The 20,496-nt window shown below is 40.6% G+C and overlaps 1 protein-coding gene across 4 annotated transcripts in view; it reads left to right on the plus strand.

The window, feature by feature from the left end:
* The window catches only part of LOC148030368 (chaperone protein dnaJ 15-like), a 51,206-nt gene extending 31,449 nt beyond the window's left edge, over window positions 1–19,757 (plus strand). For 2 of the 4 annotated variants that reach the window (XM_087686691.1, XM_087686692.1), the window contains 6 exons: window positions 13,390–13,440; window positions 13,545–13,634; window positions 13,758–13,866; window positions 13,998–14,146; window positions 14,350–14,403; window positions 19,252–19,757. In XM_087686691.1, the coding sequence (XP_087542817.1) occupies window positions 13,390–13,440; window positions 13,545–13,634; window positions 13,758–13,866; window positions 13,998–14,146; window positions 14,350–14,403; window positions 19,252–19,464 (666 nt within the window). In that variant the 3' untranslated portion in view covers window positions 19,465–19,757. Of the gene's footprint in view, window positions 1–13,389; window positions 13,441–13,544; window positions 13,867–13,997; window positions 14,147–14,349; window positions 14,404–16,574; window positions 16,662–19,251 lie in introns of all 4 variants that reach the window. The other 2 variants (XR_015692184.1, XM_087686690.1) reach the window with 2 other exon arrangements.
* Window positions 19,758–20,496: the final 739 nt, after the last annotated feature.

Here is a 20,496-nt window from a genome sequence, read left to right on the forward strand (position 1 = left end):
CTTCTCATTTTTCTTGTTTCTTGGATGGAGCAAGGTCAAGAGCACAGATGTTCTCAATGAGATGATCCATTGCTTCATACATCTTATGGATTGATTTGTGTTTTCCTATAGGCTTGTTTGCAGGGTTTATGACTAAACCCAAGGGTTCATGAGTGAACCCAATTTGGTTCATTGGCAGGCTGCTATAAGGATTTTGTGATTCCTGAGGGGGACCCCTTACCTAGGTATTTACTATTCAGCAGGTACAAGAGATTCAACCTTGGTACTATAGGGTTGGATGGATTGAGATTGGGCTAGAGATGTTGACCAGGAGAGGTCCACAATAGGATATTACTTCACTTTAGGTGTATGTGCTATCTCTTGGAGTAGCAAGAAGTAGCCCATTGCCCTACCACACGTGAGACCATGTGGCTTCGACGATTGTTAGGAGAGATTGGTTGTCCTCAGACAGGTTTTAGGAAGATTGTTAGGAGAGATTGGTTGTCCTCAGACAGGTTTTATTACACTGTATTGCGACAATGAGATTTGCATTGCTTTGGCATGGAATCCGGTATTCCATGCTTGGTCAAAGCACATTGAGATATAGTACCATTTCATTCAGGAGAAGATCTTGGATGAGACCATTGATGTGGTTTACTGCAAGACAGAGAATAACTTGGTAGATTTGTTTACAAACACTGTTCCTCAAACTGCCCTTTGGTAGCACTTCGGATCTCTAAGCCTTATGCCTTGTCTTGGATCTGAGAGGGGGTGTTAGAGATTTATTCATCCCTTGGACATGTATTGGCAATTTACTACTGTATAGTTAGTACTCTTGGGCATAGTTATGCATTTCCTATTTTTCAGGTCGGACAGTTTAGAGGTCAATTCCAGCATTTCTGAGCAGCCGGCCAGGCTAGACAGACCACCAGGATGCCACATGGCAATTTGTTTTTATTGCACAACATTTTGAGATTATTTTATTCAGCAATTATTCTTGTGCAGTAGTTGGCCAGTTTTTACTGGCCGGCTTGATTATTTTATATTTATTTTTCATGCCTATGTATAGGCAGCCTGCCCTGGTCATTCTTCACTTGTCTTTTCAAGTGGTGAGAGAGGTCGGCTTGTGGAGATACATTCGATACCCTGTGTATACATCTCCCTTCTTCATTTCAGCATTCGTCTATTGCAGATTTGTGTGTTCTACAGCCTCTTCTCTCTCTCTCCCTCTTCTCTCGTATTCATTTTATTTCTATCCGGTCATATACTTTTGCATTTGCTGCACTCTGACAAGAGATCATTTAGTACATGAACTGAAAAAAGGGAGATTTAAACCCAGGTCAGTGGGTTGATAAAATGAGTGGCCTACCACTAGGGTAGCCACTTGATCACAAAAAAAGAGAGGGAGAGTTGTCCCCCTTAAATTAGGATACCCCTTGGTAGGATTGGAAAATCAAAGGGTGATTGTTGTTAGACTATGCATCCATGAATCATATATGTCATTTGCTTATTAGAGATCAGTGTTAGTTGGCACTGCAAGGTAATGACACTAGGGCATTCACAAAGGCAAAGCTTAGTGGAAATTTGTGGTGATGGTGGGCTGGCTTAACAAAAGCCCTTTCAAATACAAAGTGTTTATTTTGAGAATGCTTTTGCTCAATCAAAACATAATATTTCCAAAAACTTTTGCTTCTTTTGTACTATTAGTGAAGGTATCTCTCGTCAACGTTGTCTTTCTTGCTCGATGGCAAGAAAAGTATGGTCTGGTTTGCTATCTGGTGCCATGTGTTTGGACTTGCCATGCACCCAAGAGAGTGGGTCTTTGGAAAGACAAAATTGCCAATTTTTGTGTAGCCACATGTGGAGGTTTTTTTCCACTTTTTGCGTTCTTGGAGGAGTTGGCATATTGCACTATCCGGAATGCGCTCATTTTTTATTCTGCTTGAGGGGTGTGCAATCACGTTGCTATCTAAGAGGGCTTCTTCATTGGTAGTTTGGTATCATTCGACTTGCAATATCCCATAGGTTAGTTCGACCTGTTAAAACGAGTCTTGTCATTCAAGGCATGTTTGGTTGATGAGGATGAAGGACGATGAGATGTTTGATAGGTGGAATAAGATGGGTAAGAAGGAGGTGGTGGATTAATTGGATTGGTTGATACAGTGGTTGGATCCTTTTGTCCATTAAATGCATTAAATGAATATCATGGTTCAGATCTTCAAAATGATCTTGAGAAGTAAAAATTGAAGAAAATGGAGGGGGAGAACTTATAGGTGTTTGAGTTAATCTTTTGTACTTGTTACCTTTCTTTGTGTTAAAAAACAAGAATCTATCTCCTTCAGCATTAATGAATCAATGCCGTGTTTGTATAGTCCCTTCTTCATGAGAATTGCCTATATCTTACTGAAAATAGGAAGAAAACCCAAAAGATGGAGAAGTGTTGTTTTGCATACCTGACATAGGAGTCAATGTTGAAATATGTAAATGGCATAGATGAAAGTGGTAGAGATGGAGATGATGGTAGTAGAGACATGAAGGGTTTGCACTCCATGCCAGTTTCCATATCAGGATGGCCAGTCCTTTGTGGAGGTTTTGTCCTTTCTGCAAAATCATTAGACTAGTGCACCGAATCTAAAGGGGAAAACTGAGATTTACCATGAATTTGTTGAGATAGTATTTAGCTCTCGAAATCTCGTAGGGTCTATGGACTCCATGGTAATCCAAAGTCTCTTCGGCCATGTCAGAGGATGGCAGAGCAAGGTGTTGTGAAGACTGTTCGTGAGCTGAGTTAAGAGTGAAGGTGCAGAGAGTTGAGAGCAGTAGAGTAAGAGAGTGAACACGACACTTGATGTTTGGTACAAAGACTTGTGTACCACATTTTAGGTTTTGAATATATATAAAGTACAAAAAGTGAAAGGGTGCGTTCACACCCGAACATGGTAAAAGGCACCGTGAGCCTTTATTCCCAACAACCTTCCACCTAAAGGCAACATGCTTGAAGGTAGAGGAAAGAATCAGCTAAGTCTATGTATGTACGAAGCTGAAAGACACATATACCATCCAACCCTGATCATCTAGTGGCAATGAGCAAACCGCTCGGTTGGAAGACCCTTCGTAAGAAGGTTTGCAAGATTATCATCTGTATCTGCCTTGACAAGTTCAATGCCTTTGCTGTCAAGTACATCCCTGATAAAGTGATACTTGTATGTGTGTTGTCTTTATGTGAAAGACAGGATTCCGTGCTAGCATGATAGCACTCTGACCGTTATAGTGGAGGATAGGAACCTCTGTAATCCCAAGCATTGTCACCAGATGTGAAAGCCATAAAGCTTCTTTGCATGCTTTTGTGGCAGCCACATATTCTGCCTTTGTAGTAGAAAGTGCAACACACTTTTGCAGCCTAGATATCCAAGAGACTGCTCCTCTTGTGAATGTAAATACATAGCCTGACGTAGACTTCCTGTAGTCAGGATGGCCAGCATAGTCTACATCCATGAAACCAATAACAGATGACTTCTGCTTACCAAAGCAGATACACAAATTCTTTGTGCCCTTAAGGTATCTCATGATACCCTTCACTGCTTTCCAATGCTTTTTGCTAGGATATGCCATGCATTTGCTAACCACTCCTACCACAAATGCAATGTCAGGACGTGTAGCGACCATAGCATACATCAAGCTACCAACAGCTGAAGCATAGGGTATCTTGGCCATTTCAACCTTTCCATAATCTGATGTAGGGCTGTCATCTTCACTAAGTTTCACATATGGAGGGAATGGTACACTGATAGCTTCCCTCCCTTCCATATTGAAACGTTGTAGAACGTTCGTGATATACTCTTGCTATGACAGATAAAGAAGACCCTTTGATCTGTCTCTGAGTATACGCATGCCAAGAATGTAATTTGCCTCACCAAGATATTTCATATCAAAGCTATTGTGTAGACTCTACTTCAAGGAATCCAAGGCATGAACATCCTTGCATGCAATTAGCATGTCACCCACATATAAAACCAAGAGAATAAGGTTGCCATCTGCTGTCTTCTTGGTGTATAAGCAGTGATCAACTTGAGAACGATGAAATCGTTGAGATTGCATAAATGTATCAAATGTGTGATACCATTCTCGTGGTGCTTGCTTCAGCCCATACAAACTTTTGTTGAGTTTACATACCACGTGTTCTTTTTCCTTTGCAACAAAACCGTCAGGCTGCTGCATCTAGATTTTCTCATGCAGATCACCATGTAAGAATGCGGTTTTTACATCCATTTGTATGAGTTCCATGTCCTCAGATGTAACCAAGCCCAAGATGGTTCGCAGAGTAGTCGTTTTGACTATATGAGAAAAGATTTCATCAAAATCAATTCCATGTTCTTGCTTGTACCCTTTAGCAACTAAGTGTGCCTTGTACTTTGGCAAAGAACCAGAAGCGACTTTCATTTTGTAAACCCATTTGCAGGGTAGCACTTTTTGTCCTTTTGGTAAATGTACCAAATTTCAAGTGCCATTTTTCATAAGAGATTCCATTTTCGATAGCATTGGTTTTTGCCATTTTTTACTATCCTGTTTTTCCATTGCTTCCTCAAAGCATGACGGTTCACCACAATCTTTTAACATGACTTAATCAGCCACATAGTTTACGCCAGGAACAAATCTATTTCGTTGTTTTTGCACTTTGGTTGACCTACGGACCCATGGTCAATATTTGCTAGCTATTTAGCTTGCAAATCTGCATTAACAGCTTGTTGTATAACTGGTTTAGGTTATTCCAGGTGCACGTGTTCTTACTGAATTTGTGGGATATCATGGCAAGATCCTACTGATCATTTACAGCATCATTCCTTGCATTTTTAGGGACATTTTCAGCAGGTATTTACTGCTGTCTAACGGGCATTCTTTGCTATCCTATTGGTACATTCTTCAGAATACGACCCTTCAGACTTGCTCTGTTCTTTCGGGCCGTTTGTGCATGTGATCTTCCCGGAAGATGACATCATTGCTGCGTACTATTCTTTCTCGGGATCCCATAATCTATATCCCATTTCACCTTCGTCACCATATCGTAGGAAAATACATTTACGACTTTGGCTCAAGTTTGCTGCATTCTTCCTTGCGTATGTGCACAAATGCCTTGCAACCAAACACTTTCAAGTGTGCATACAAAGGTGGCTTGCCCGACCATGCTTCTTAGGGAACTCCCTCCCCCAAAGACTTGTTTGGTGATCGATTAATCAAGTGTATGACTGTCATAATAGCCTTTGCCCAAAAACCATGGGGTAAAGCAGCATGTGATAGCATTGTACAGACCTTGTCTTGAATGGTCCTATTCATACGCTTTGCAACACCATTTTGGGGAGGATTGTGAGGAACAGTAAGTTCCCTTTTAATTCCTTTGTTGTCACAAAAGTCTTGAAAGGTTTTGGACACATATTTTACACCATTATCAAAGCGAAGGCATTGTAATGGCTTGCTGGTCTAATTTTCAGCAAGTGTCATGAAATTTTTAAAGCTATCCAAGGTCTCGTCTTTGCGACGGATTGGATAAACCCATACTTTGCGTGTGGCATCATTAACAAAGGTAATAAAATACTTCTTCCCCCTAGAGATAATCCTGGCATTTGACATACATCTGAATGTACTATCTCTAAGAGCGAAGACTTTAGAGAGATTTTTTATGTGACATTTGAGCATGTTTACCATAAATACAATGATCGCATTGTTGAAAATCAACATACCTCAAAGGCGGTAAATAATCCAAACGAGAGAGCACTTTCATTCCAGATTGACTCATGTGTCCCAACCGGCTATGCCACAAAAAAACACTTGGCTGCTCAGTTATGGTGACAACATGGTCATGCACACTAGATGCATGCAAATGATACACAGTATCACTTTTGGACCCCTTGGCAACAATGCGGGAGCCCTTACATATTTTCCATTTGCTATTCCCAAAGGTGGTGTGATAGCCTTCATCATCTAGTTGCCCTATGCTTATCAAACTCTTTTTGAGCTGAGGTACATGTTTCACATTATGCAAAACAAACACGGAGCCATATTGAAATTCCAGTTTCATATTGCCAATGCCTACAATTTTACATGCATAGTTATCGCCTAAGTGGACAACACCATGTACAACATCATTTTAGTCAAAGAACCACTCATGATGTGGTGTGACATGAAAAGACACATGTGAATCAAGTATCCAAGTGTGAATATCATCCTCAGAATCTGCAATCAATGCATGTGCATCCAAAGAAGAAGCAAAAAGTACATTACCATCAATGTCATTGTCATGAGTGACTGCATTGATCTATTCTATTTTCACATTGCTCTTTTTGGCAAGCTTGCTGTCCTTGTTTTTAGCCTTGTTGGCTTCATTGTTTTTGTTTTTGCCCTTCTCTTTCTTTAGTTGAAAGAAATCCCTTTTGAAGTGCCCTTTTTTGCCACAATGATGGCACTCCACATTCTTTCCACGAGATTTGCTGCGTGCTCTATTTTCAGAACTGCTCTTATGCTGAAATTCGCCTCTAGCGTGTAATGCATCTAAAGACTTGTTTGCTGAGTTATTTTGCCTATTGAGTTCTTCCAGTAGCAAAGAACTCTCCACATCAAAGTATAACAGTTGAGCATTCGAATTACTTAAAGCTGTCTTGAAAGTATCCTAACTTTCAGGTAGAGTGCATAGCAAGAAGGTAACTTTGAATTCTTCATCAATATGAAAATCCAAAGCAATCAGCTGATTGAAAATTGAGTTAAACTCATTCAAACGTACAGGCATGGCTGTACCCTCGTTCATGTGAAAGTCCATGAGCTTTTCAGCCAATAAACCTTGCGGGCTGCACTTTTTGAGCATACAATTCTTCAAGCCTTTGCTACATTGCATATGCTGAATTCAGCTTCTCAATGTTGAAGAGCAAGTTGTCTGACACTGAGAGCTCAATGGTAGAGTGAGAAAGCTCATCCAAGTCATCCCACTCGTCTTGTTCCATGTCTGCTGGTTTCATTTCCTTTGTTTTGATGGGCTTTACATGTTTCTTCTGCACCAAGACATTATAGCATTGTTTCTACCAGATTGCGAAATTATGGGCACCCTCAAGCTTCTTAATGTGCAACAGATTATTGCTGTCACTGTTTCCAGCCATAATTTGCAGTCCCACATTGACTAACCAGCCACCAAAGACAAGCCCAAATATGACACAAGTGACTAGGTACACTGAAGTACCAACCAGCAATGAAAATTCCAAGATTGCAGAAATTTCAGATCTGCAAATGAATTTTCAGAATTAAAAAATGTCGTTTGCTGCACTCCTCAAGCAATTTCTGACAAAAATTAGAGACCAAGCTAATAGTTACATGTGAAATCCGCAAAATTTCATTGCAATTTCTGCTCCAAAGGCATTCCGGAGCACAAATTTAACAATTTGGGTCAAAAGCCCCAAATTATTAGAGGATAATCCGTTTAAATTGCATCAATTCAAGTACCCAAGTGCATATACCAGAGAATTCTTGCACAAATTGATGAAATTCTGCAAAAGCCCTAAATTTCTTGGGTACGGTGTGCACAAATTTCATTGAAATTGAAGAAAATTCACTAAAATGTGAAAAGACCCCAAAATTTCACGGGCAATTGTACACTGATTTTTCAAATTTTGAGTAAGATTATCCACTTTTGGATTAAAGTCCCCAAATCCGGGAAAAGCCCCAATTTTCTTGGGGAGAATTTGGCTTTGTGCCTTGGCGTGTGAATGCTCGATGACAAAGAAAAGGAAAAAAATGATATTTCTTAAAAAAAAAACATTGACCTTTGCCCGTCGTCGCCTGGCCTCGCATGCCACGTTTGTTGCGATTGGCCTTGGTTGTTGGCTGCTTGTCGGCGCTTTGCGTTGTTGCAGCGTGTAGGGTTGAAGGTCACCACAAGGGTTTGGCAAGAAAATTGGACAAGATAGATGGAGATGCGTCTTCAAGAGATAAGTAGATTACAATGAATGTTTAAAGGTTCAAGAGGTACTTCACGGTCAATCACAGGGGTTTGAGAGAAAAGAATGCAAGGTGGTTGAAGAGCTTAGACTCCAGAGATGATAGAGATAAGAGAAGGGTTGAAGGTTTCAAGCCAAGTTCTTGAAGATGTTAATAGAGCTTCCAACCGCATGTTCTTAGCAAAGATCACAAGAGTATTATCTCAAATCAAGCTTGTTTTCTTGACTGTAAGAACAATCATAAATTATAAAATCAAGTACAGTATGTTGCCATGTATCATAAACAACTCTGCATTCCATCATTCATACATGATGCCATAGTATGAATCAACACTGCATGATTACATTCAATGTAGACTGTTAGGGACAAAAGCTTATGAGTCAATTACAAGGCTTGTAGGGCAAAGAGACTTGCTTTAAGAGAGCTTAAAATTGAGTTCTTGATAAGGATAAGTTATCACAACCAAGAAATAAGAGAAAAATCTCCTTTTAATTCAACTCAAAGCATCTAAACATTGCCTTGTCATAGGGGCACATAATACTTGTATATTTTGACAATATATCTTATGTAGAGTAAGAAATAAATGAAAAGAACATTGTTGTAGCTAATTCTCTGGATATGGTTGAAGATATCGGCCCAAATCAACCCAAATATCTTTCGGAATTCACATCTGATGATAGCATAAACTTCCCCTAATATGGTGTCGGAGTGTTTGGTGTCGAAAGTCCACCACGGGAGTAAGAGACAGCAGGGTGAAGGTAGATTCAGGGAGAGGAGTAGACGAAAGAAAAGGGGTTCGAAGAAATTGGAGATGTAGAAGAATCCTCCCAAAAAGAATTGGAAAATGTAGAAGAATACTAACAGAGATGAAGCCTGTCAGTTTCTTTCAGCATTATGAGAAGATATAACTCTAATAGACAAAAACGTGTATAAAATAATATCTTTCTCTATGCTGCTCAGATTGCCAATCTCATGCCTCCATTGGCTCTGAAAGGGCGGTAAAATACCACCACGCATGGCGAGAATTGTGCTAGATCACTCCTTCATCTTCCACTTCGGAGTGCTGTTCACTGCCTGAAAACAGTGATCGTGCGTCGGGCAATTTTGCCAATCTCTCTTTTTACATAAAATCCTCTCAAATTGGCCGAAAGCTACATGCTTTCTTTTACATGTCATCCTAATCTAGAAGTTTGTTGGGTATTTCACTCACGCCTCACTTACGCCTATGCTTACATAGGAGTGTAGGTGATTAGTAGGACACTGGGCAATTTTTACTCTCGGTAGGAGAGGTTTTTTTCCCTAGACTTATGGTATTATTTCGTATATGCTTATGACACACACTTACGGGCACTTACCGTGTTCGGGTGTGAACACCTCCCTACAACCCTAAGGTTTAAGGGTTGTACCTTGTAGTTTCAATTTTACACTCTTTCAGTCTATTGCATTGGGTGTCGTGCTTCACTCTCTACTGTCTACTGGTTTTCTGTGCTGAGCTTCGATAGCTTCGATCCTATCCTCCCTCACATTTGGTATCAGAGCAGCATTGGCCCTGCTCAGCTCTTCTATTTTAGGCCATTCTTTGATCTTTCCTCTACCTAGAGCTTTGAGAATAGGCTGGTGCCCTCTCTCACTTTTTCCATTGCCTTCAGGGTTGTAGGTTGATGTTAAAGCCAACTTAATACCCAATTGAGCAAAGAAGTTGCATGCCTCATCGGCATCCAATTCTCCTCTATCTGCGGTTACCTTGCCAACACAACCATATCTGCAAAATACTTCTTTAAGCAAAAAGCGACAAACAACTTTAGTGGTCTTGGTTGTTAAAGCTTTACCTTCAACTTGATTGGGTAGATCCTCTCTTGTAAGTACTAAATACCGCATATTCCATATCCCTATAGGCATGGTTATAAGATTAATAACCCATCTATAATGTATAGACAAAGGATAAGTTGGTTGTAACCCATCTCGATGCTTGACCATAGAATACATCTGATACACATAATAGGTTTCAACAAAATGTGCTATGTCCCGATACATGTTTTGCCACCAATATTTTTCTTTGACTTTACTAAAGGTTTCCCATATGCCTCTATGGCCAGCCCATATGCTTTCATGAAATTCCTTCATTACTTGTTGTTGCAACCTTTTGTTACCTAAAACTCGGACAGACACTCCTTTCTTCTTCTTTGCGCGCTTTCATAGATGCCATTTTTTAAGAAAAAAGCCATAATCTTTCCTCTTAATACGCTTGAACTCTTCATCAGTCCAAGACTCTTCCTTCTTCATTGTGCTCAAATATTGGCCAATCTTCAATCAATCTTCTTCAAGGAAATAAACTAGAATTTGAGCAATGCAATGAGCATGTTGGCTTCTAGTTAACCACCCTTCTTCCATAGATAAATCTTTGATCTTTGTTACTGTATGTTGATTTACAGCAATACCTTTTCTTGTTCTTACTGTACTTAATGCTATACCATTAAAAAGATCAGCTTCACCTACAAGATTCAGCTTTGGGTTTGTATATGCGGTAACTGAAAAGGTACTTTCAGCAGCCATGGAATGAAATTCAGCAAGTATAGATTCTTCAGCTTTATCTTCTTCCATCAGCTCTTCTTCATTGTCATATCTCGCACGTGATAGCATGTCAGCAATTGGATTCGTCTTTCTTGCAATATGCTTTAGTTCGGGGTTGAGAGATTTAATATATGCAATCCATCTTAGCATAGCAATGTTGGGTGTAGAGCAGTTGGCAATCATGCCCAAGAGTGGAAGACAATTAGTTTCTACGACTATTGAAGCACCTATAAAGTATTCACGATTACACTTTAATGCTGTTACAACTTCCCACAATTCCCCTTTTACTTGTGCATACCTTCTTTTATGTTTATTGAGAATGTTTGCTCCAAAACGAATTGCATACCTGTGACCTTCAAGGTCTTCTTGGCCAACAGCCCATCCTATCCCAATGGGACTTGTATCCACAGTAAGGATGATGGGTTGACCATTTGAATAATCGGCCCTTTTGAGAGTGGGGGCTGAAATTAACTTCTTTAGTTTGCGTACAGTGAGAGTATGCTCTTCCCCCCAAGAGAATCTTTGGCCTTTTCTTAATAATTGATAAAGATTTTCGGCGACATGAGCAAAATGTGGTATCCATATGAGATAGAATACACATGCGCCAAGAAATCTTCTCACCTTTGAAATATTTGTACATTTTTCTTGCATTTTGTTGATGGCATCTATCTTGATTGGTGAAGGTTTACGTCCATAGGGACCACACAGATGTTCGACCACTAGGAGTTCTTTTAATCTAAAAATCGACTTAGCTTAAAAAAGGGTAAGATGTACCTTTTCTAGCCTTGTCAAAATCCTGTCACAATCATGAATATGGTTAACTACAAATGTCCTGCAGCCATTTTCGTCAAGCTCCTCATTCTTTTCATTGACTTCACATCCCTTGATAGGTGCATCATCAAGAAATGGAAGAGTAAGTTGTGTAATAAAGTCCCTTAAGACTTTGTGCATGGTATTCATCATATGGGCTACGGAGTTTGTTGCACCTTGTGGTAGAGTGCACATGCGGATCAATCCAAGTCTTAATAGTTGGGACGCTTCCTAACATTATGGTTTTGGGCACCACCCGAAGACCGACATCCAGCTCTTCCTTTCCTTGGCCTCGACATCCGCTATTGAGAGGGGGTTGCTATCCCTCTTGGTATTCTACATGTTTCGGGACTTGTCTTCGACATCGGCCTTTCCCTCATATTGTACTTCTTCCTTTTGCATTGCATGATTTCATCATCTTTGTAAAGGGTGTTTGGACAAGTGAACAATTTCTTTATGAGAAACATTGTCTAAGTGGCTCTTGTTGCACGAGCATTTCACAGCATGTAGCGTACTTATTGTGCAGAGCACGGTGCAGCACAAGATGGATCCTAAGTTGTGTCCACTAACGGCTTGTACATCATACTACCATTACTTCATCACCATTTCCTCATCATGGACACCTTGGAGTGGATGGGTAGCTTGTTTGTTTTGTGATGGGTTGAACCTAACCATCTCTCTCATTCTCTTGTCTAGTAGAGTTACTAAATCAATCGCAAACCATCTCTCAAACCACCTTTATTTTAAAAAGAAAAACAAAAAGTCCATCGGGGTTCCATCTGCCTTTGCAGGACTTGGTACGCTATTGGTCAGTCAACGAGCACTGTTTGTCCGATGCCCTATCCTCTTTGGGGTGACTGCTTGGACTCCCTTGGTAAGATAACCATCTCCTTTGTAGTCTTGGTAGGCCACTAGGCAGCCATTGTGCACCTTTTGTCCGATGCTCTAATTGCTTTGGGGTGGGACACCTTTGGCAAACTTGGGTTGACCTTCCTTTCTAGCCCTATTTTGGGCCCGAGAGGGAGTATTGAGCTAACAAATGCATTACATGCTGATTAGCCTCTTAAACATCCCCAAAACATGCTTATTTCATTAAAAATGCAAAAACCGTGTGTGGTTTAAGAGAGTTTGAGCAAAAGCCTAATTTGGGAGGGTCCATCCACATCTATAAATAGACAGACTGCCCCCATTCAGTCTTCATCCTTTTGTGCATGTTTCTCTCTCTTAAGTGCAGATTCTAGCCATTAGTCTTCCTCCACTGGCTGTCCAGCCTCTGCGATTGCTGCCACATCCTCTTCATTAGCCTTGGTACTCGGGGAGTGCTTTCTTGCTGCTGCCTTGCAGCCTGACCCCCTTCCTCATTGTGCGTTTGGACATCCCAGCCATTGCCACCCTTTGTAGCCTCCAGATCAGTTACATTTTCAGCCCTTGATGCTTGGCGACTGGTGGATCATCTCTTGACTACCTGATGACTTCTCAGATTGCTGTATTTTCTACTTTCTAGTGTCGCCTTGATCATCATCAGCTTCCTCAATTGTTGCTTGTGGACGTCACTCTTTGACACTACAGCTCTGCCCTTGGGCACTTTGTACACTCTTCATTCATTTGCAGTTTTCATTCACTTCAGAGTCGTGTTCTTTCTCTCTCCTGCTGCTTGTGTTTGTTTTTGTGTTTGAGTTTTGATTTTTGCTTTTAGGGTTTGAGTTTTGCATGTTTGTGTTTGTATCGTTGTGTTCTTGTCATGGTTGTATGCTGTGTGTTTCCTTAGTGAAAACCCTAGCAGGCACTCCACAGTTTTCTTCACACATGGATCTTCACGTCCTTTGTTATGTCAATGAGAGAGGCCTTAGCAGCAATCACCCCCTTTTGTTATGTTCATGAACAGACCTTATTGGCAGTCATCTGGAAAAACTTAGAAGCTTCATTGTTTGTTCAAACTGTTTACAAAATTCCAGAGTCTTCATCTCACATGTTTGTAAAGAAATTTCCGTCCTAGGTAAAGCACAGCCTTGCTTCTTCTCAGCGATAGTCTAATTATGTTCTTGTGGACAGCTTCTGTACTTTGAGCAAGAAGACAATGGGGGACTTGGGCTTGCATTGCAGGTTAGATCTCTTTCGTGACCATCAAAAAGAGGTCTGTTGCATTGAAGTTATTACTCATTTGTATCGATATGTTGTAGTGCTTTGAAATTGAGATACTTTTGCAGGAGGACAGTCTGAAGATGGGGAAAATAACATGTGCAGGGATGTACTTTCTTCATTTTCAAGTTTATCGGTTGGATCCAACTGTAAATGCAGTAAGTTACTGTAGAGTAACTTATGTGAAGTTTGTTCCAAATCTTCTTTCTTGCAGATCACTAGATGGTTTTCTCGTGTACTGCATAAGATGCCATGGAAACTCAGAATTAATTTTCTGGCAGATGGCCATGGCAAAGGATCCAGATGCTGCTTTTTTCAAAAAACTTGAAGGTCTTCAACCCTGTGAAGTTTCTACACTGGGAGGGGGGACACATATATTTGCCGTGTATGGTATGTTCTTCCTTTCAAACTTGTCTTGAACTTGCATGTACACTATGTTCTAGAAGCTTGCTCCTTTCAAGTTTGTCTTGAATTTGTATTTTTAATAACTGTAAGAGGTTCCCTTCTTGGCAAAACCTCAGGTGATAATTTCTTTAAAAGTGCCAGCTACACTATTGAGGCGATTTGTGCTGAAGGATTTACAGAATCAAAAGAGAAATTGAAAGCTCTTGAAGCTTGTATGTTAAGTAAGCGAAATGAGCTTCGTGAATTCGAGGCGGAATACAGAGAGGTGCTTACTTATTAAAAAACTTTTCTGTGCAAGAATAAGAATTCACTCTTAAATAACTTGGTCATTATCTTTTGTTGATGCTGCACACTCTGCTATTGATTATTGATGTCTCTATGGGGGTTCTTGGCAACTTGCTAATATTTACCTTGTCTCTTTGGAGGTGGTAGCACACTCACTAACTGTTATTGATTCTGTCTCTGAAGGTATTGGCACGTTTCAATGCAGTTACCAACAGGTACACGCAGGAGAAACAGGAAGTATGTCCTCTCAACCTTCAAATCTGGTATCCTGGTTTTTGGGCAGTTTTCTAATGCATGAATGCCAATGGGACACAGTGGTTCTCATGAGCGTTGAACACATGCTTTATGCTGTCATTGCTGACAGATGTCCCTTTCCTAAGTGCTAAAGCATTCTAGCATGGTCACCCATTGATTTGCTATTTATTTTGATTCATGAAGGCCTCTTAAAATTTTTTATGACACATGCAAAATGAAAGGTCTCTCTAAGGCTCATACATCAATTGATGATTTGTGTCACTGGTCATTAAGTAGGTCCGTACGGTAAAATGGATTCTCTTCCTGCCAAATTTGTTGCTCTCATTAAGTTGATGAGGAAAATTTATGTTTAGTTTGGCCAAATCTGAACATTATTTCTAGTGAAAGGAAACATAGGGAACTGTGGTATGCACAAGGATGAAACATTCTCAAATAAAAAAAGTTCAAATATGGCTTAATGTTGTCTAAATCAACAGCTACAAAGCATGCCAAAGGGCACAACATGTAAAAGTTGTTGGAGTTATCATCAGACTGTATACAGTGCTTGATGTGACACTTTCTGTAAATCCTCCAATTTTTCGTTCTTGTCACATTCTCTCTCTTAAGAAATCTTTTTCAGGCTCCACTACCAGCACTCTCTTTTGGAGTATGTTCCTACTTGAATAGATGCTCTAGGAAGACCATGGGCTTTTTGTGTCTTTCTTTTACATTTAGAGCCAGAACTATTAGCTCTATTGTGATTTGGTTAGCTCTTTTTGAAACACACCTGGTAAAACCCAGCTGATAATACATGATCAGGTACTGCAGTCTGTGGGCTTACCTATGCAGAGAAACTGTTATTTGGCAGTGTTATTGTTTTGACCAAAACAAGCAAGAAAACTGAAATGAAGAGTGAAAAGATCGCTAAAATGTGGATAAAGCATGGAAGCTGTGAAAAACCAATATCTTAAGGAAATACTTCAGCTACAACATCGTCTTTTAGTTTCACAATCATCAGCTCTTTGAGGTCATATTTTAAGATGGCAACTTGGAGAAGTGACCTCTTCTGCAGCATATGCTGGCTTCATGGTAGTTGGAAACATTGTGGTTGATAACTGCTGCTGCTTGTTCTAGGCAGCCCATACTTTGGCAGTCTTTGGATTTTCTACTAAAGAGAATTTTGAAGGCCTGTTGTAGTAACTTAGGTGCTGTCATATCTCTGGCAAAGAAATATTACAGAAACTCCCAGGCAACCATGCAGGATTTCTCATCTTGAACATGGGATTCTTTGGCTGTCCATTGACAACTTGTTTAGGTGGTTTCTTGAGGGAATATTCTCGCACAGTGCCCAGTGTTTTTTATTGAGAGACGTTACGAATGTGAACAGTGAATGGAAGCTTTATAAAGGGATATTTGTTGTATGATTTGTTCTTTGTGGAATAAAGTATGTTTTTTCATTTCTGTGACTAGTTGGCAAGTCATGATCAAGGGATCAACCATCAATCTGTTTATGCACCTCTTCAAGAGTTGCTATCAACTCAACTTCAGTTGTCCAGTTCCAGTCTATCAATGTTTCTTTGGAAGCCAGCAAAGCACTTACTGTGTTCATGCTACATAGCTTAGTGATAACTTTCCCCCTAGTTTTCTTACATTTTCAACAGATGTATACTATGACTTAGGTTTTGCAGAGTTGTAGAAAATGTATCAATTAAAAAGACATTGTATCTTTAAGAGTTTTCCCAAATGCTTGCAAGCATTCCAGTCGGCAATTCATTATTGAGAAAGACTTGTGTTTTGATAGAACCTCATGATTGCCACACTATTTGAAAGCCAGTTTTTGAGCTGGATTCTGGATAGACAATTCTGGCTCTTTGGCAGGGTGCCCCTTGCTCATCTGTTGGACATTGCGACCTATCTGCTTTCCCCATAACAAGCTCACCCATTCAGGAAATCATGACAGCATTCCTTTTGTGACTTGTGATCTCATAGATGTAGCCTTACAGCAATTAGGAGTTTTCTACCAATTCTTGTTAAGTTAATGAAAGCAGCTGTCCCATGCAGGACTAAAGTTTTGTTGCTTTGCAACTAAAGTGTATATGGAGACATTCTTTGTGTATCTCTGCATATGAGAGAGAGGTAAAGGAGAACAAAAAATTGTTTACTTGTGTCTGCAGTGAAGAATTGGGCTTATTGGTAACTTATTTTACCTCACATAGAAAGTCTGGGAAGGCTTGGGAGAATGCGTGAGTCTAGAGTAAATGGTACACCATTGCACAACCAAGTGAATATCTTTTCGCAGTATGCAGGTGCTGTGTGCTTTATCGCCCAAAATATTGCGTTTGACCAGGTGCCACTATGGAAAAACTGAGTCTAGAGTAAATGGTACACCATTGCACAACCAAGTGAATATCTTTTCGCAGTATGCAGGTGCTGTGTGCTTTATTGCCCAAAATATTGCGTTTGACCAGGTGCCACTATGGAAAAACCTCTTGTTTTTGTGGCAGTTTGCTCTTCCAAATTGTTCAAAGATTATCTTCCCAGGATGTAAAAAGCTAATTCACATGCGAAAGCTGATAGCAAATGCTTTCATCCATGTAACAGTAAGTTAGAGTATTGCATGCTTTTGTTGCTGTAAGCTGGGAAAGTTGAAAGGGAGAAACCCCTAGGATGTCCCTATCAAATTTCCAGTCTCTAGAGGCTCTATCGAATTGTCACATTTGCTGAGATATTCAATTTGCAAACACTGAAGAAATCTCAGCATCTAGGTTTGGTATGTTTTCATGGGGTCTATCATTACAGAGGCTTTGTAAATTGCTAGAAGCCAAGGAGGCAGCAGGAGAAATAGCTTCATTTTACTTGGAAAAGGCTTTTATTATGCTGAACGCTCTAATATGGAGTGGCTTTGTAGTAGGGGAAATGGCTTCCTTGCACATTGGATCTGTGCTGTGATCTAGCCAATGACAGAAGCCTGGTACGGGATCACTTGAAAAGGGTTGCCAGTGCATTTGATGCACATGTTCACTTCATTGCAGCAATTTTGTAGGGTATTACATGTTACAAATGCCAGATGCTCACTCCATCACAGTGTTTCTTCGCAGGGGATTGCATGTTCCCAAGAAAGAATACCTATCCTGGGCAAGTGTCTTGATGGACACGAGTATCCTGGTTCTTGCTTTTTTGGGTGTTAGATTGAATGTTTGGGGTTCTTATCTCTGGATCCTTCTCCGATGTATGTTGCAAATGCAAACAGATCGGCCATTTTGCTCAGCAATGCAGCAGGGCTTACTTTTGCAGTCATGTTTCAGGATGTTTGGAGGAGGGGCTCTAAGGACTCAATTCACTGAACAGTATATGATGCAAGTAGTAGATAGTGCCCCCATGAGCATGGCATCAAATCACTTTTCCTACCTTCACACATCAGCCAGAAATGGTTTGGAGGAATACTTGAAGCATAGCAATGTGGATTGGGGACAGGGGACGGGAGGTCAGGGAAAGTGTTTGGGGGGTGGGGCAGGACGGGGACCTAGAAAATTACATACTTTTTTTGGTGTGGGTGGACAAAGGCCTCATGGAGCTTGGCAGAGATGGCAGCCCACAAGGTCCCAAGATAGGTTTCTCACGGGAGTTCACAGGCAGTCTAGAGCTTGGAAGTTGGGACTTGGCGGAGATGGCAGGAAACAAGTTTTTGGTGCCAGGTGGAGTTGCTAGTTGGTGCAATGACAGGGAGGCTACAGCTGGGCAGCAATGGTGAGTCCTTAGTTGTGTATAGCGGGAAGGTGACACATTGCTGTCAGGAGCAGTGCTGGCAGATGCAGAAAGGCACAATGCTATATGGCCCAGGCAGGTGTGCCAGGTCCAACATACCATGCCACATGGCATCATCATCCCCCTCAGCCCTCTGGCGCCCAAAATGTCCTGGGACGTGTCCCCTTTTGCCAGATGGTCAAAATGGGATGGACCAAAATCCGGGCACAAGGGATGGGGTTTTGGGACATAGGGACCATCCTGGACCCCCGTCCTGTGTCCCCCTGTTGCTATGGCTTAGGGAGCTTTAGCCAACAGATGACTCCTCAGACTTCTGATGTGTAGCCTCAGCCACAGATGATTTACGGAATTGGTGGTACTTTATCCCACAGAATTTCTAGCAGTACTGAAAGATAATTTCCATTTAGAGGAAGGGGGAGTATATGTTCATGATTTTCTGCTTATTGAAAATGCTGATTATGTTAACATCAAGAGTTTTGTCACATGGTTAGAGAAGTATGGGACAAAATTTGAGTGTGAAACTGGGAGAGATGTCTGTTTAGTTTACAATGTATACAATTTCCGACGCTGACTCACATTTCAGAATCAGTATGCGGCTTCCTAGACCCTGAGTAAAATGCCATTCTAAAAGGAACCCTCTTTGTAACATCTATGTTATAATCCATGATCTGTGAAATCCTATCTCAACAGTCAGTTCTTTATTATTATTTACAGCACTTATTGGCTTGTGTCGAACTGGTTAAAATCCTGTGGCCAATCTTATGGATGAGGCTTCTTGACTACTCTCCAAATTTCAGTAAACATGAGACATTAGAGTGCATGTCACGACTTGTGCAACATAATTGCAGGATATTAAAAAATGTGAGAATGATGATTACCAAGATGGATATAATGTCAGGTTATTAAGTTGGACATGAAGTACATTTATGTGTGGCGATGATTGTGATGGAAATAGTTACTGCTGGCAAAAGCTGTCTAATTGAGAGCGCTCACTGTTATGATGCTGTGCAGCCATTGAGAGTGCTCACTGTTATGATGCTGTAGTCTGTGTGCGTTTTGGTACAAAGCTAACTGGTATGTTTACAGGTCGAAGAACTACTAAAACAACGGGATATCATTCAGGCATCTTTTTCCTGCAATTCAATGCTGAAGAGAAGCATGAGCAGTACAAACCTTAACCTTCCAGATGAAGACAGGAAAGAAGATTCTATGTTGCACAAGGAAGATGTTCAGGGGGGGAGAGAGAGATCGAATAAGAAGAAGTGGTTTGGCTTTAAAGCTGAAAAGAGGACACCATGACAGGGAGACTATTCTTTTTAGAAGCTGGCTGTAATTAAATTATTGCTTTTAGCTGGTCTAGTCTGGTGATTTAGCTAGATTCAGACAGTTTTCCAGGCTATAAGACCCTATCTCGGGGTCTCCACAATTTTTGTTCTGTATAATGTGCACTGTACGATTGGTAGGCATTCGACTTAAGCATTGGAGGTGTAGACTATGCTCGTACACTGGCTCACGATCTGAGAGCTGCTTTGTTTTGGTTTAGACTAATAACACTTTATTCATTCAAAGAGGATGCTTTTTCATGTGCCTCATTACAATCTTTCATGGAACTTCTGCAGGTATCCTTCCCTGTGAGTTGATAGCATTTATGCAAGGAACACAATCCTTCTCTAAGTAAGGCTTTTAAGAAGAGAATAAGAGCTGCAAGAATGTAGAACAAGCACTGCACCATCAAAATAACTAACAAAACATGGTATTTTTAAATCTCTAACCTTTATGTGATGTATCCAGTCAAGTAAATAGTTGGATGCTGTTTTTCACCTAATGATGAATTTCAAGTCAAAATGGGTCTAGAACTCCAAAGACGAAATATTTAACTGGCAGACTTGCAATTCAGAGTTTGAGATGATTAAGCTTCACACATGGCTGGGAGAACGATACTTGTAAAGTTGTTTGTGAGAATGAGCCCACGTCTGTACAAATTGACTTCGACAATGACCTCACACGTTGTTCCCCAAAGAAAGAATCGTGCATGTTAACTAGCCCTCAAGAATCCAGCCATAGACAACGAGCTGTAGACAAAGAATGAAGGTCTTGGGCTTTGTGCAACCATTAAGGCATTTGTAAGACAACACTAACCATGATTTGCCATACCATGTTTATAGGATATTAGAAGGGAGGACCTCAAAGGGCCCTCCATCTCTTCCTCTTGAGCAAGCCGTAGAAGACTGGGTTTCTAAGATCCTATGAATTCTTTACTGGCTTGATACTCAAGCCTTAGGACCACTGCTAGAGATGCAAATATGTTGTGGATGCCAGCCATGGGTACGA

Source organism: Lygodium microphyllum, chromosome 10 (assembly GCF_053477565.2).
Source record: "Lygodium microphyllum isolate KBCC chromosome 10, Lygodium_microphyllum_v1.1.10, whole genome shotgun sequence".
Lineage (NCBI taxonomy): Eukaryota > Viridiplantae > Streptophyta > Polypodiopsida > Schizaeales > Lygodiaceae > Lygodium > Lygodium microphyllum.